At 40.6% G+C, this 11,455-nt stretch overlaps 8 protein-coding genes across 8 annotated transcripts; 2 read left to right on the top strand and 6 right to left on the bottom strand.

Annotated features, from left to right (window-relative positions):
* Nucleotides 1-73: 73 nt before the first annotated feature.
* OST3 (dolichyl-diphosphooligosaccharide--protein glycotransferase OST3) lies at nucleotides 74-1,126 on the bottom strand (the record flags this gene model as incomplete). Its single annotated transcript, XM_056225722.1, has 1 exon — nucleotides 74-1,126. One exon carries the CDS (start codon nucleotides 1,124-1,126, stop codon nucleotides 74-76), a length of 1,053 nt encoding a protein of 350 aa, XP_056079512.1.
* Nucleotides 1,127-1,429: 303 nt separating this feature from the next.
* On the bottom strand, nucleotides 1,430-2,584 carry LPX1 (triglyceride lipase; the record flags this gene model as incomplete). The annotated part of the gene is made up of 1 exon (XM_056225721.1): nucleotides 1,430-2,584. The coding sequence occupies one exon, from the start codon at nucleotides 2,582-2,584 to the stop codon at nucleotides 1,430-1,432; it is 1,155 nt and encodes a 384-aa protein (XP_056079511.1).
* A 151-nt stretch (nucleotides 2,585-2,735) lies between these two features.
* Nucleotides 2,736-3,632, bottom strand: WHI5 (transcriptional repressor WHI5; the record flags this gene model as incomplete). Its single annotated transcript, XM_056225720.1, has 1 exon — nucleotides 2,736-3,632. One exon carries the CDS (start codon nucleotides 3,630-3,632, stop codon nucleotides 2,736-2,738), a length of 897 nt encoding a protein of 298 aa, XP_056079510.1.
* Nucleotides 3,633-3,997: 365 nt separating this feature from the next.
* TGL5 (triacylglycerol lipase) lies at nucleotides 3,998-6,238 on the top strand (the record flags this gene model as incomplete). Its single annotated transcript, XM_056225718.1, has 1 exon — nucleotides 3,998-6,238. One exon carries the CDS (start codon nucleotides 3,998-4,000, stop codon nucleotides 6,236-6,238), a length of 2,241 nt encoding a protein of 746 aa, XP_056079509.1.
* A 150-nt stretch (nucleotides 6,239-6,388) lies between these two features.
* On the bottom strand, nucleotides 6,389-8,605 carry DIA2 (DNA-binding SCF ubiquitin ligase subunit DIA2; the record flags this gene model as incomplete). The annotated part of the gene is made up of 1 exon (XM_056225717.1): nucleotides 6,389-8,605. One exon carries the CDS (start codon nucleotides 8,603-8,605, stop codon nucleotides 6,389-6,391), a length of 2,217 nt encoding a protein of 738 aa, XP_056079508.1.
* Nucleotides 8,606-8,782: 177 nt separating this feature from the next.
* ATX2 (Mn(2+) transporter ATX2) lies at nucleotides 8,783-9,724 on the top strand (the record flags this gene model as incomplete). Its single annotated transcript, XM_056225716.1, has 1 exon — nucleotides 8,783-9,724. One exon carries the CDS (start codon nucleotides 8,783-8,785, stop codon nucleotides 9,722-9,724), a length of 942 nt encoding a protein of 313 aa, XP_056079507.1.
* Nucleotides 9,725-9,830: 106 nt separating this feature from the next.
* Nucleotides 9,831-10,472, bottom strand: BUD21 (Bud21p; the record flags this gene model as incomplete). The annotated part of the gene is made up of 1 exon (XM_056225715.1): nucleotides 9,831-10,472. One exon carries the CDS (start codon nucleotides 10,470-10,472, stop codon nucleotides 9,831-9,833), a length of 642 nt encoding a protein of 213 aa, XP_056079506.1.
* Nucleotides 10,473-10,605: 133 nt separating this feature from the next.
* Nucleotides 10,606-11,310, bottom strand: RTS2 (Rts2p; the record flags this gene model as incomplete). Its single annotated transcript, XM_056225714.1, has 1 exon — nucleotides 10,606-11,310. The coding sequence occupies one exon, from the start codon at nucleotides 11,308-11,310 to the stop codon at nucleotides 10,606-10,608; it is 705 nt and encodes a 234-aa protein (XP_056079505.1).
* Nucleotides 11,311-11,455: the final 145 nt, after the last annotated feature.

The raw sequence follows: 11,455 nt of genomic DNA, 5'->3' as shown, positions 1-11,455 counted from the left end.
TTTGAAAAAAAAACTTTATCTAACATACTCTACTCTTTCTTTACCATGATGGTAGCAAGAAAAAAAAGAAGCTTCATTTAAAAGGTGCCGATAGTCTTAGTAAAGGGAAAGGATAAGCGGGACTCTTTATCGAAAAGACGGTGGTCAAGGCAGCGAAGAAGACGTAAATAAACAATGCGCAAAGAGAGGCCAAGACAGCATCGATGAAGTACGATTTCTTGGCGTCTGGATACAGGTGGGAGCGTAGGAATGGTATACCTTTGACCAACACGACAACCAACGTAGCTAATGATCCGTAGATAAGGGCCATGACCTGAGTTTCGATGGCAAATTGGTGCTGGAATTCGTTGGGCAAGAAATACATGACTTCGCCCTTGGGGCCAACGCCTGCCAGTTGGGTGTTTCTAATTTGGTTGAACATGTAGGCACTGATCATACAGATGATAAAGAAAGTGGACAAAGTTGCCCAGACAATTCTAGAAGTCATAATGGAAAACATGAGTTTAGACTGCTTTTTGAATAGCAAAACGGTAATGAATGTGATTATTGTGGAGGTAATAATCGGAGTCCAGTCCATAGGCAAGTGCAAGGTGAAGTCGTTTACTTGCGAAAGCTGTTTAATGGCATGTATGATTTGCTTCATTCTTTCTGGACCAGCATCAGTGGAGATATTGATAATGCTGTGGTCGAGAATAGAAGCGGAGTTTGGTTTGAAGATGAACAATCTAGGAACATTATTTAGTTGGAAAAACTGGAACGCTTTTGGAATCGTCTTGGAAGGGTCCTCCAAATTGACCTTTGTGAAAAAGATGGATGTATCGGAACCAGCGGATTTGGCATCTGGATGATCGTCAAACCAGGAAGTAACTATGGTTTCGTATTCGGACTCCAATTCGAGACACAAGGAGCAGCCAATTTCGGGCGCTGTGGCAGTAAATAGAGCGACTATATAGGCATTTTCATGAGGAGGCGCCAGGATATTCTCGAAGCTTGAATCCTTCAGTGGTATGATGTTCTTGGGAGACTTTTTTGCCAGCTTTAGCAATCTGTTAGTTGACATTGCAAGGGCAGGATGTGTTGACACGCCGCAGAAGAAGATCACGGAGACCAGAAACAGCCAATTCATGTTTGCGAGGAAGGATTTAATACGAAGGCGTACGGTACAGTGCTTGAAGAGTGCGTCCCTGATATTGTTTTGTATGTAAACTTGAGTTCCTTCATGTTTTTTCTTTTGGCTACATGAAATACACTACTTACTTGGTGAAAAGACGGGTACACACTTTCGTCCTGGGCGATATTAGTCTACAGTGCCCGCGCGAAAGGTGGAACGAAATGGAAACCCGCCGACCGTTGCGTCAGTTATTCATTAAGACGTTCATCCTATATATATATATATATATATATATATATATAAACATGTACAAAAGTGCTAAAATTTAGATTTACTGGTTTTAATCAAAGCATCATTCTTGAACAAATTGAAAGCCTGTTTAAACTTGACCATTCTTTCGTCAAGCGACAACTGCGGAATATGTAAGGACCGCAGTGGAGAAGTAAGAACAAACTCGTGGATATGATGATTGATTTTTTCGACAATAAGATCCGGAACCTCAATGTTGACCAGGTGAGAGCCACCCGGAACAACGTCGAGATGGTAATTCCGCAGCGTCTTCTGCAAAAACAACTGGTTTTCTGGAGGACACCAAGTGGAGAGCGCGCCCACGATGTGGATGGTCCGTGTGCTTACAAATTTGACGTTGCTGATTAGAAAAGGCGCGAAGGACTCCATGTTCATATAGCAGAGGAGATTCTGCGCCTGTTCCATCTTCGTGCGCACAGAACCGTCATCATCGGACACCTTTATTCTTTCGAAATCGATGATATTTTGCAGAATTGAGGCGTGGGCCTTGGTGAAAAAGGAGTCGTTCTTCATATAATGTATATATTCAGACTCGTTCGCAAAACGGTCACATGTCTTTAAACGAAGGGAGTTATAAAGGTTTTCCGAGATATGGGAAGACCCGGGTGGCGCCCTCTTTCTCCCGGAGCCGACGACTTGCCGAGAAATGACTACAGGCTCGATCAAGATGAGCAAATCGAATAGATTGGGCGACAACACGTCACATGCAAGAGCCTGGAACCCGCCCATCGAATGGCCTATAGCCACGTTTAGAGCTGGCTGCTCGTTATCACTGCCGAGCTCGTAGCTAGCAATCTTGATCACATCGCGGGCTCCATCAATCCAGTTAAAATCCGTGCCCAACTTTCCGCGGTTGCGCACCGCAGAATCACCGTGGTTGACCTGGTCGATCAGCACAATTTTCTCTATGACATAATTACCTTCCGGGTCCGCGGCTACCAGTCGCGGCAAATAATACTCCCATACAACCCTGCTCATGCCGCCGCCGTGCAGAAAAACGAGGTTGAGGCTAGTGGCGGTGTGGGGGTGGAGTTGCCGTTCTGCATTGCAGTACACGTCGTAAACGAGCTCGAGGCGATCTGTTGTGCATAGCGTTGATTGCGATACGCGCGGCCAGCTAGCGCTGCAAATTTTCGTTTCTTTATTGAACGTGTGGTGTTTCATTCTAGCCGCCGAGCTTGATCAGTAGATACGGCAGGTACGCACTAGCAGTGAGCCATTTACTGCATGCATGCGCGCTTATATATGATAGTAAAGGGTGCGAGAACGGACGCGGCTGCACTAACGCCGAGATTGTGGGGGAAATTATAGTGCATTACGACGTCTCCACTTCGGTGTCCGACTCGGGTTCCGTGTCGTCTGCGAGCTCTCCAGCGGACGTTGCCGTGACAGGTCGATGCTGCTGTTTTTTGGTGGGTGACGACAGTAGCATTAGTGTTTCAACTGCAGTAGCCTCTTCTCGCGGTGGGTGTCCTCCCAGCGCCTGGAGAAACGCTGTGTGCGCAGAAGTACCTGCATCCGCACTATCCGGAAACCTGTTATGATAGCGCCGTGGCGATGTTTGTGCTGCGGGTGCAAGTTCTGTCTCTAACTCGGGAAGTGTCTTATCCGTCCACCCATTTTGCAGCTTGACTAGTGCGTAATTAAGCCTGGTGCGCAGTGTATGTGATATTTCGCGGATAGGCCGCTCGCCCGCAGACCGACGCACAGCCGTTGGAGGTGACCTCAGACGCGGCGACGGCGACAGAAACACCTCCGACCGCCTTGATTTAGGCGTTGTCGGTGGCAACAAGGACATGCCAACGTGACCGTCTTGGTTGTTGTCATTTTCGTTTTCGTTTTCGTCGTCGTCACTCTCACTTTCGTGCCCGACGTTGTTATGATCGAATACACGTCCATGTTCAGCTTGCGCTACACGACGCTTGTTAACGGGCGACATGAATATGCCTTGGAGGGTTGTCGTTGACGGCCTCCTCCTTGATTTGGTGATGCTCTTGGTTGTACCTGGTGGAGACGGCGGTGACGGTGTGCCAAAGCCATTCTTAATACGGACCGGTGTGCTCAAGAGGGTTGTAGACCTCGGTTGGTGTTGGTACTGGGGTGTATGTGTATCTTGGTTCTTTAACTGCTCTTGCTCTTGTTCGTGCTCGTGCTCGTGCTCATGTTCGTGTTCCTCATTGGTCCTGCTTCTCTTCGGCGTTCTTAAACTCATATTCTTCAAATGTCTCTACTATTTATACGTTGCTAATAGTGTGTGTTTGTGCTTTCTTCCATTTAGGTTCTTTGCCTTTGTTATGTTATGGTATGTTTTGTTTTGTTTTGTTTTGTTTTGCTTTGTTTTGTTTTGTTTTGTTTTTTTTCTCATTCTGCTTCTTGAAGTTTTCGCTTCCCTTTTCCCCCTTCCCTTTAACACCAGGAAAATATGAAATAATTAGTAGAGCAAGGAATATCATTAAACCTGCGCGAAGAATTATGTAAAACAAAAAACAAAAGAAAAAGAAAAGAAGTACTTCTGAAAACAATAGGAAACCAAAGACGTCACAAAACAGCACCAAGAAAACAGCACTGTTTTCTGTTATGTCTAATACTCTGCCAGTAACAGAATTTCTTCTGTCCAAGTACTACGAACTATCCAACACTTCTACCACGGACTCATCATCACTCTTCAAATGGCTTTACCACAAGACCCTATCCCGCAAACAACTGCGCATATGCGACCTGTCCTCCCAGAAAAAACACGCAATATCTTACGATCAATGGAATGATATAGCGTTGAAACTGGACGACTTGACGGGGCTTTCTGATTGGAAAACAATCAACGAGTCATCGTTGTACAACTACAAGCTCCTGCAAGAGTTGACCCTCCGCATGCGCCATTTGAGAAACACTCACGATTACCACCGCCTACTTTACTTGATCAGGACTAAGTGGGTCCGTAACCTCGGCAACATGAATAACGTCAACCTATACAGACACTCGCATTCTGGTACGAAACAGATCATACATGATTACCTCGAGGAGTCCCAAGCAGTACTTACCGCGCTCATCCACCAATCAGATATGAACGACCATTACCTCTTGGGTATCTTACAACAAACAAGAAGAAACATAGGCCGCACCGCCCTCGTGCTTAGTGGTGGCAGCACTTTCGGTCTTTTCCACATCGGTGTTCTTGCCGCCCTTTTTGAATCGGACCTAATGCCTAAAGTAATCAGTGGCAGCAGTGCTGGTGCCATCGTTGCCAGCATATTTTGCGTTCACACAACCCAGGAAATTCCTTCCTTGTTGACCAATGTACTTAACATGGAATTCAATATCTTCAACGATGACAATTCCAAATCCCCCAACGAAAACCTACTAATCAAGATATCGAGATTCTGCCAAAATGGTACCTGGTTCAATAATAAACCTTTGATTAACACAATGCTTTCGTTTTTGGGAGACTTGACCTTTAGGGAAGCCTACAATAAGACGGGCAAAATCTTGAATATCACTGTTTCACCTGCATCCATATATGAACAACCGAAACTACTAAACAACCTAACTGCCCCAAACGTTCTTATTTGGTCTGCCGTATGCGCATCTTGTTCGCTGCCTGGCGTTTTTCCCTCCACACCACTTTTCGAGAAAGACCCTCACTCTGGTAAAATAAAAGAATGGGGGGCAACCAACTTACATCTATCAAACATGAAATTTATGGACGGATCGGTGGATAATGATATGCCCATTTCCCGTCTTTCAGAAATGTTCAATGTAGACCACATTATTGCATGTCAGGTAAATATACATGTCTTCCCCCTTCTAAAATTCTCAAACACTTGTGTTGGGGGTGAAATTGAGAAGGAAATCACTGCTCGCTTCAGAAACCAGGTGACGAAGATTTTCAACTTTTTCTCCAATGAAACTATTCATTTCTTAGATATCCTAAAGGAGTTCGAATTCCATCCCTACCTAATGACAAAACTGAAACACCTTTTCTTACAACAATATTCCGGAAATGTCACTATTTTACCAGATTTATCGATGGTTGGCCAATTTCACGAAGTACTAAAAAATCCATCTCAACTTTTCCTTTTGCACCAAACTACTTTGGGCGCAAGAGCTACTTGGCCGAAAATGTCCATGATTCAAAATAACTGTGGTCAAGAGTTTGCATTGGATAACGCAATCACTTTCCTAAAGGAAAAAATAATTATTTCTTCCTCGATAAGGAATCCTCTACAATTTTTCCAACCACGATTCGGTGAACAGATCAAATCTTTGACCATAATGGACTCTGATTTGCCAGGAGTTGACCTGGAAGACTCCTCTTCCAATTCGTTATCAATCATCAGGTCGCCTCATAAAACAGCATTAAGATTGCCTCTTCAGCCAGTTCCTTTTCCACCTTCTGCTCTTAACAAAAGAAAAAAGGATCCATTATCACCTTCCCCATCATCGTCCACATCTTCTCAATGTTCAAAATCTCCTTCAACACAGGTTTCAAGGCAAAAGGCAAATTCCTTATCCTTTGCCGTTGGCACTTCCAGTTTGAGATCAAAGAAATCTCCACTAAAAGTTCAATCGAGACCTCAATTCAAGAAAAGATCTTCCTATTATAACCAAAATATGTCAGTGGAAATGAGGAAAAATAGGAAAAAATCTGGAACAATTTCTTCTTATGATGTTCAGACAAATTCGGAAGATTTCCCTATACCGGCCATTGAAAATGGGTCTTTTGATAACACTTTATTCAATCCAGGTAAGTTTCCAATGGAGGCTATGTCGGCAGCCACAAACGACACTTTCATGAATAATTCAGACATTTTCCAGAACTAAAATTAGAAGGCAATTCGTACATTTCTATAGAACAGATAATAGTATACCCTCATCCCTACATAGTACCAGAAGGCACATAGCATTTCGTTACATTAAATATTCTAAAGTAATCTCCAAAGCAACCTATATTCCCACCGGTGAATGCCTGATTTATGAGTACGAATATGAGTTAACTCCGAATTTTTTCCATTTGTCTCTTTCGTAAACGCAATCCACTCGGGTGACTAGATTCTGGGCTCGGATCATATTGACAGTGATATGTGATACTTGTACACAACCGTCAATATTTAAATATGTCAGTGGTTGGCATCCTGTTTCATTCTCGTGGTCCATCTGAAATTTCTTTAAAAATTCGTAGATTGATATTCCGGTGATTTCAAAATTGTGCGAAATATCAAGCCTTTTCAAATTTTCCAAAAAGGGTATGTTAATTATAAAGGAATTCATTGTACGATCATTCAATGTATTCAGATGTGACAAATTGATTTCCTCCAATTTAGAGAGTTTCTTCAAAACCAAATTCACATCCAATACCATTCTTGTTGTATGAGCATGATTAGTTAGAAATTGAATGTTGGGGCAGTCCCCAATATTTAAACTCTTTAATTTCTCACCATTCAAATACTTTTCACATAATCTGGTTAACGCAGAACCGCTTATTGATGTCCCCATTAGATCTAACTTTTCCAGATTCTGCAGGTTCTTCCTATAATATAGCATGTATGGCATCTCATCATCGTTGGCAATGGGCAAGTCCTCATCAAGATTGATAATTGGATACAGTCTGTTCTCTCTAAAGGTCAACTTCCGCAAATTTTTCCAAACATCTGAGCACTTGAGCAATTGAAAGAACTTACTCAGTTCACAATTATCGTTGTCCTCCAACCATAGTTCTTTTAAGTTTGGAAAATTCAATAACCACTCAAAGTTCGTTACACTTTGGTCAATAAAAGGAAATATTACACCAGTTATTGTCAACTTCCGTAATAGAGGAAACTGATTTCTTGATAAGGCATAATAGAGTGGGAAATTCTTAATTTTCTTCTTGTCACATATCAATGTTAACTTTTCTAGTTCATTGTAGACCACTTTTCCCTCCACAATTTCTGATTCACCCTGATTTTCAACCGGACTTTGTATATTGACACCACCGAACATTGAATTGAAACTGTTATCGCTTCCGGTGATATTATTTCGATTGGCGATGGAAACCACTGAATTTACAAATATTAATTCCATTTTCTTCAACAAAGGACAATTCTGAAGTATATTCCATTCATGTTGTTTATCAGGTCTATAAGTTATCATAAGGGATAATTCTAGTAATTTTGAGAAAAGCTCTGTACGTTCTCCAGCCATCAACTTGTAAAACTGGGTGGTTGTTAGTGTTGGCATTGAAAGTATAAGCCGTTCAAAACTTATGCATTTCGGCATTTTACTAAATAACAACTGAGCTATTCGTAACTCTTCCGGAGTAATTTTAGAACTAATTTTTAACTGAGAAAGACTGTATCTTTTGTACGTATTGGTGAAATTCTGTTGTAAGAAATCCATAAATTTTACAAAGTTTTTGAAACTGATTGAGGTCAAGTTAAATTCTCGGAAACAATGTAAATGATACAATATTTTGTCTCTCCATTTGTTACAAACCAACGACAACATAATGAGTTCTCTACTGGTGAATCTTTGAAGTATGACAGGTAGTACCTCAATCGGTAAGTCGCCAACTAAATCAACTTTCCTGATATCATCTTTGATCTTCTTCTTTGGTTGCAACAATTCTGAAATATCACTCTGCTTTTTCCTCTTAAGTACTTTTGCTTCATTTAATGGATCTATATATTTCCTTCCGTCGTTACTCTTCTTTTCATTATCCTGTTTTTGCGCCATATTCTCTTTAATAAATTGCTTTTGTTGCCTCAAAAGAGGACTGGCATTATCACATAACTGTAATCCGCCACAACATGTCTTATATGCTCTTTTCCAATCTTTTAATTTTATGAGTGTTCTTGTACACCGTATGTAGCATTTTACATTACCAGGATCTAGCTGAAGTAATCTTTGTGATACATTTAAACAGGATTTCAAATCGTTTAGTTTTTCATAACACGCACAGATATTGTCCAGTATCTTTACATATCTAGGATGATATAATCGTTTATTATCAATCCTCACAGTATCTAATTGGTATGCGTTTCTGATTTGTATGATTTGCTCCTCAGAATAAGAATCGCATACTCTTATAGCATTGATGAATATTCTTTTCGCTTGCAGATATTCCCCAGATTTAAAAAGTTTTGTTCCTAATTCAACAGCTTTTAGAACGGTAGAATCTATGATCACGTCTGAGTCCCCTGGAAAGGACATCGGACCGTATTTTTTGTTTTTAGTACTACATTATACGAGATGGCTAACTATTTTATATTTCTATTTAGGATGTTTTTCGAGAATTGGCTGTAAAAAAATAACGACGAATAGTTCCATTGAAGAGAATGTCTCTAGGTAAGTGCCGAATAAAGCTAACTTGCTACATAATCAATCATAATGAATTTTTTCGGGGTGATACTATTGGCTAGTTTTCTTTTGATTGCCACCTTTCTCATAGGGCTAATCCCGTTATACTACGTTGATAAGCAGAAAAGTGCCATTGTCATTGACCAAGAAGATAACGATTCCAGTTCCGATCTCAGTGCAAATGCGGGTATTCAAACGGGCACCAATGGGGCTAGCAGCTATCGTGTTAAAATTGCAGTTCTATCACAATTCGGTATAGGAATGTTGTTAGGTACCTCTTTCATGTTGGTAATACCGGAGGGTATAAAGGCATGTGTAGAACATAATGGTAACGTTGGATTGAATTTGCTAATCGGGTTTTTAGGAGTGTATGTCCTCGATAGGCTGGTTACACTATGGATTTCCAGAAAGCAAGCGATTTATACTCACGAGGCAATCAAATTTCAAAGTTGGAAAGATATAATAAATCACCCAAAACAAATATGGATGAACTTAATACAAAATAACGTTGTATTTGCATTGTTTATTCATGGGTTATCCGATGGAATCGCACTAGGTACGACAACGAATAATGATTCGCTACTCATAGTGGTATTGATTGCCATTGTGATTCACAAGATCCCTGCGGTTCTTTCTCTCACTAGTTTAATGGTGTCAAGACAAAATTTGTTGAAATGGGAGATAGTATGCAACGTTTTCCTATTTGCCTCATCGACACCAATCGGATACATAGTGTTATCCCTCTTGAATTTGAGTCATTCAACAACGATGGATTGGATTAGCGGAAATCTTCTGCTCATGAGTGGTGGTAGTTTATTATATGCATCTTTCACAGCGTTTGTTGGTGGGGGTTCTCATGATCATGATCTTAGTGTGGAAGAGGATGTCGTTCTTCCCCATGATGAATCCGTTTATGTATTGATAGGTGTTTGCATTCCGTTGGTAATATCTTACTGCATTTCAGAAGAATAGCGTATCATAACTTCAGTATATATTCTCATTGTTCATTGTAGATAAACGGAGATTTTTTTTTTTGTTTTGTGACGTATTATTATTATATTATGTTTGATGCTATATATTACTTTTTATTCAAAGTTTTCCTATTTAACCAACGATCTCTTGAATGTATGATCGATGCCTCTTTTTTTGGTGGCAATGTTTTGGAACCCTGCATGGATAATAATTGAATCTTAAATTTCCCTCTTTTTACTGAATCTTTTCTTAAGTTTCTCAATGTCTTTCTTTTCTTAGCTTTCATAACATGGACCAGTTCCTCTTGGTCTTCGTCTGACACATCCCATTTATCAAAGTTTACATGATTTGAAGATAAGTTCTGTATATTGTCTTCATCCTTTTGATCTATATTTTTCAGCAACTCTTCGGGAAGCTCCGAAATTGTTTCATCAACCGGCTCTGTCTCATTCACTACCTTCTTCTGCTTGGCATACAATTCATTTTGCTTCCTTCTCTTAGACCGCAATTGTGACTGTTCCAATCTTATAGCTTCTTCTCTCTGAGTAATCTGCGATTCAACTTCACCTTTTCCAGAATGGATTCCTTCTTCCTGTGGAGCATCATCATCATCACTCTCCTCATCACTACTTGTATTCACTTCCTCGTTCTGTTTTGATATTACCTGCATATCATTTTTTCTATCGGTGGCAGCAGTTATTTTGACTGCACTTTTTTCGTCCTCAAATTTAACGTGTCCATTACACATTGTCTCCGCTAATACGTTTATAAAAATATGAATAGTTCAGGGTGCCAATTCTCACTATTCCTAAATTCTCTCTTTAGGTCCATTCATTAAACTAATTCTGTTAACCTCATCGCTTTCAAAGAAAAATTTTCAATCAGCGAAACTTGATTCCGTTCTTCCGTGGAATGACCTTCTTTTTCTTTTTATTTACCCTACCAGAACCGTGAAAGGTGACTCGTACAGGCTTTAAAGTGCTATCTTCGTCTATTTTCGATTTCATCACTGGTTGCGGCAACTCGCTCTCAAGTTCAGTTTGTCGCATAGCACGAGTAAGTTGTCTTTCCAAAAGCTCGGCGGCTATGATTTCTTGCTCTTGTTGATCTTGTAGCAATCCATCTTCGGAAGGCGGTGACAGAGATGATGGATGAATCCTGATGAGCAAAGGGCCTTCAATATTCTCCGATTTGTCATCGATGTCCATATCAACGTCCACTTTACTCGTCCGCCCTAGGTGACGAATAAACTGAGTTAAGGAGCGATGCAAGGTCGCATTCATATGTATATGATTACGATCCTGAATATATTCGTTGTATACTTTGTTAGCATCCACCCATTTCTCGCCATGTCGCTGCTGCAATAACTGTAAAAAATCCTTCTCAAACTGCTCATTGTACCGCTTAGCATCCTCAACAGTCACTTGATTAATCTTTCTTAAGTGTGACGGCGATTTATTATGTGACTGAAACCCGTTTGCATCTTTACATTGCCTTTGGCATATTTGACAGTAGTAGCGCGTTTTCTGCAACCCTCGACGATTTCCCTGTTTGGCCCAGTATTTGGCACTATCATAATTCCCCATTTCTGTGATATTATAGAAGCTGTTTTGACTCCTCTCATTGATTTATTCCCCAAGAAAAATGATAATATTTAGTCCTCCCATCTGGTACTGAACTTCAACTAATAAGACTCTTTTCACGATTTTCAAGTTTGCGGGTTTGAGCTTG

Source organism: Saccharomyces mikatae, assembly GCF_947241705.1.
Source record: "Saccharomyces mikatae IFO 1815 strain IFO1815 genome assembly, chromosome: 15".
Lineage (NCBI taxonomy): Eukaryota > Fungi > Ascomycota > Saccharomycetes > Saccharomycetales > Saccharomycetaceae > Saccharomyces > Saccharomyces mikatae.
Note: the sequence above shows the minus strand (reverse complement) of the source record. Positions and strands in the feature narration are given on the sequence as shown.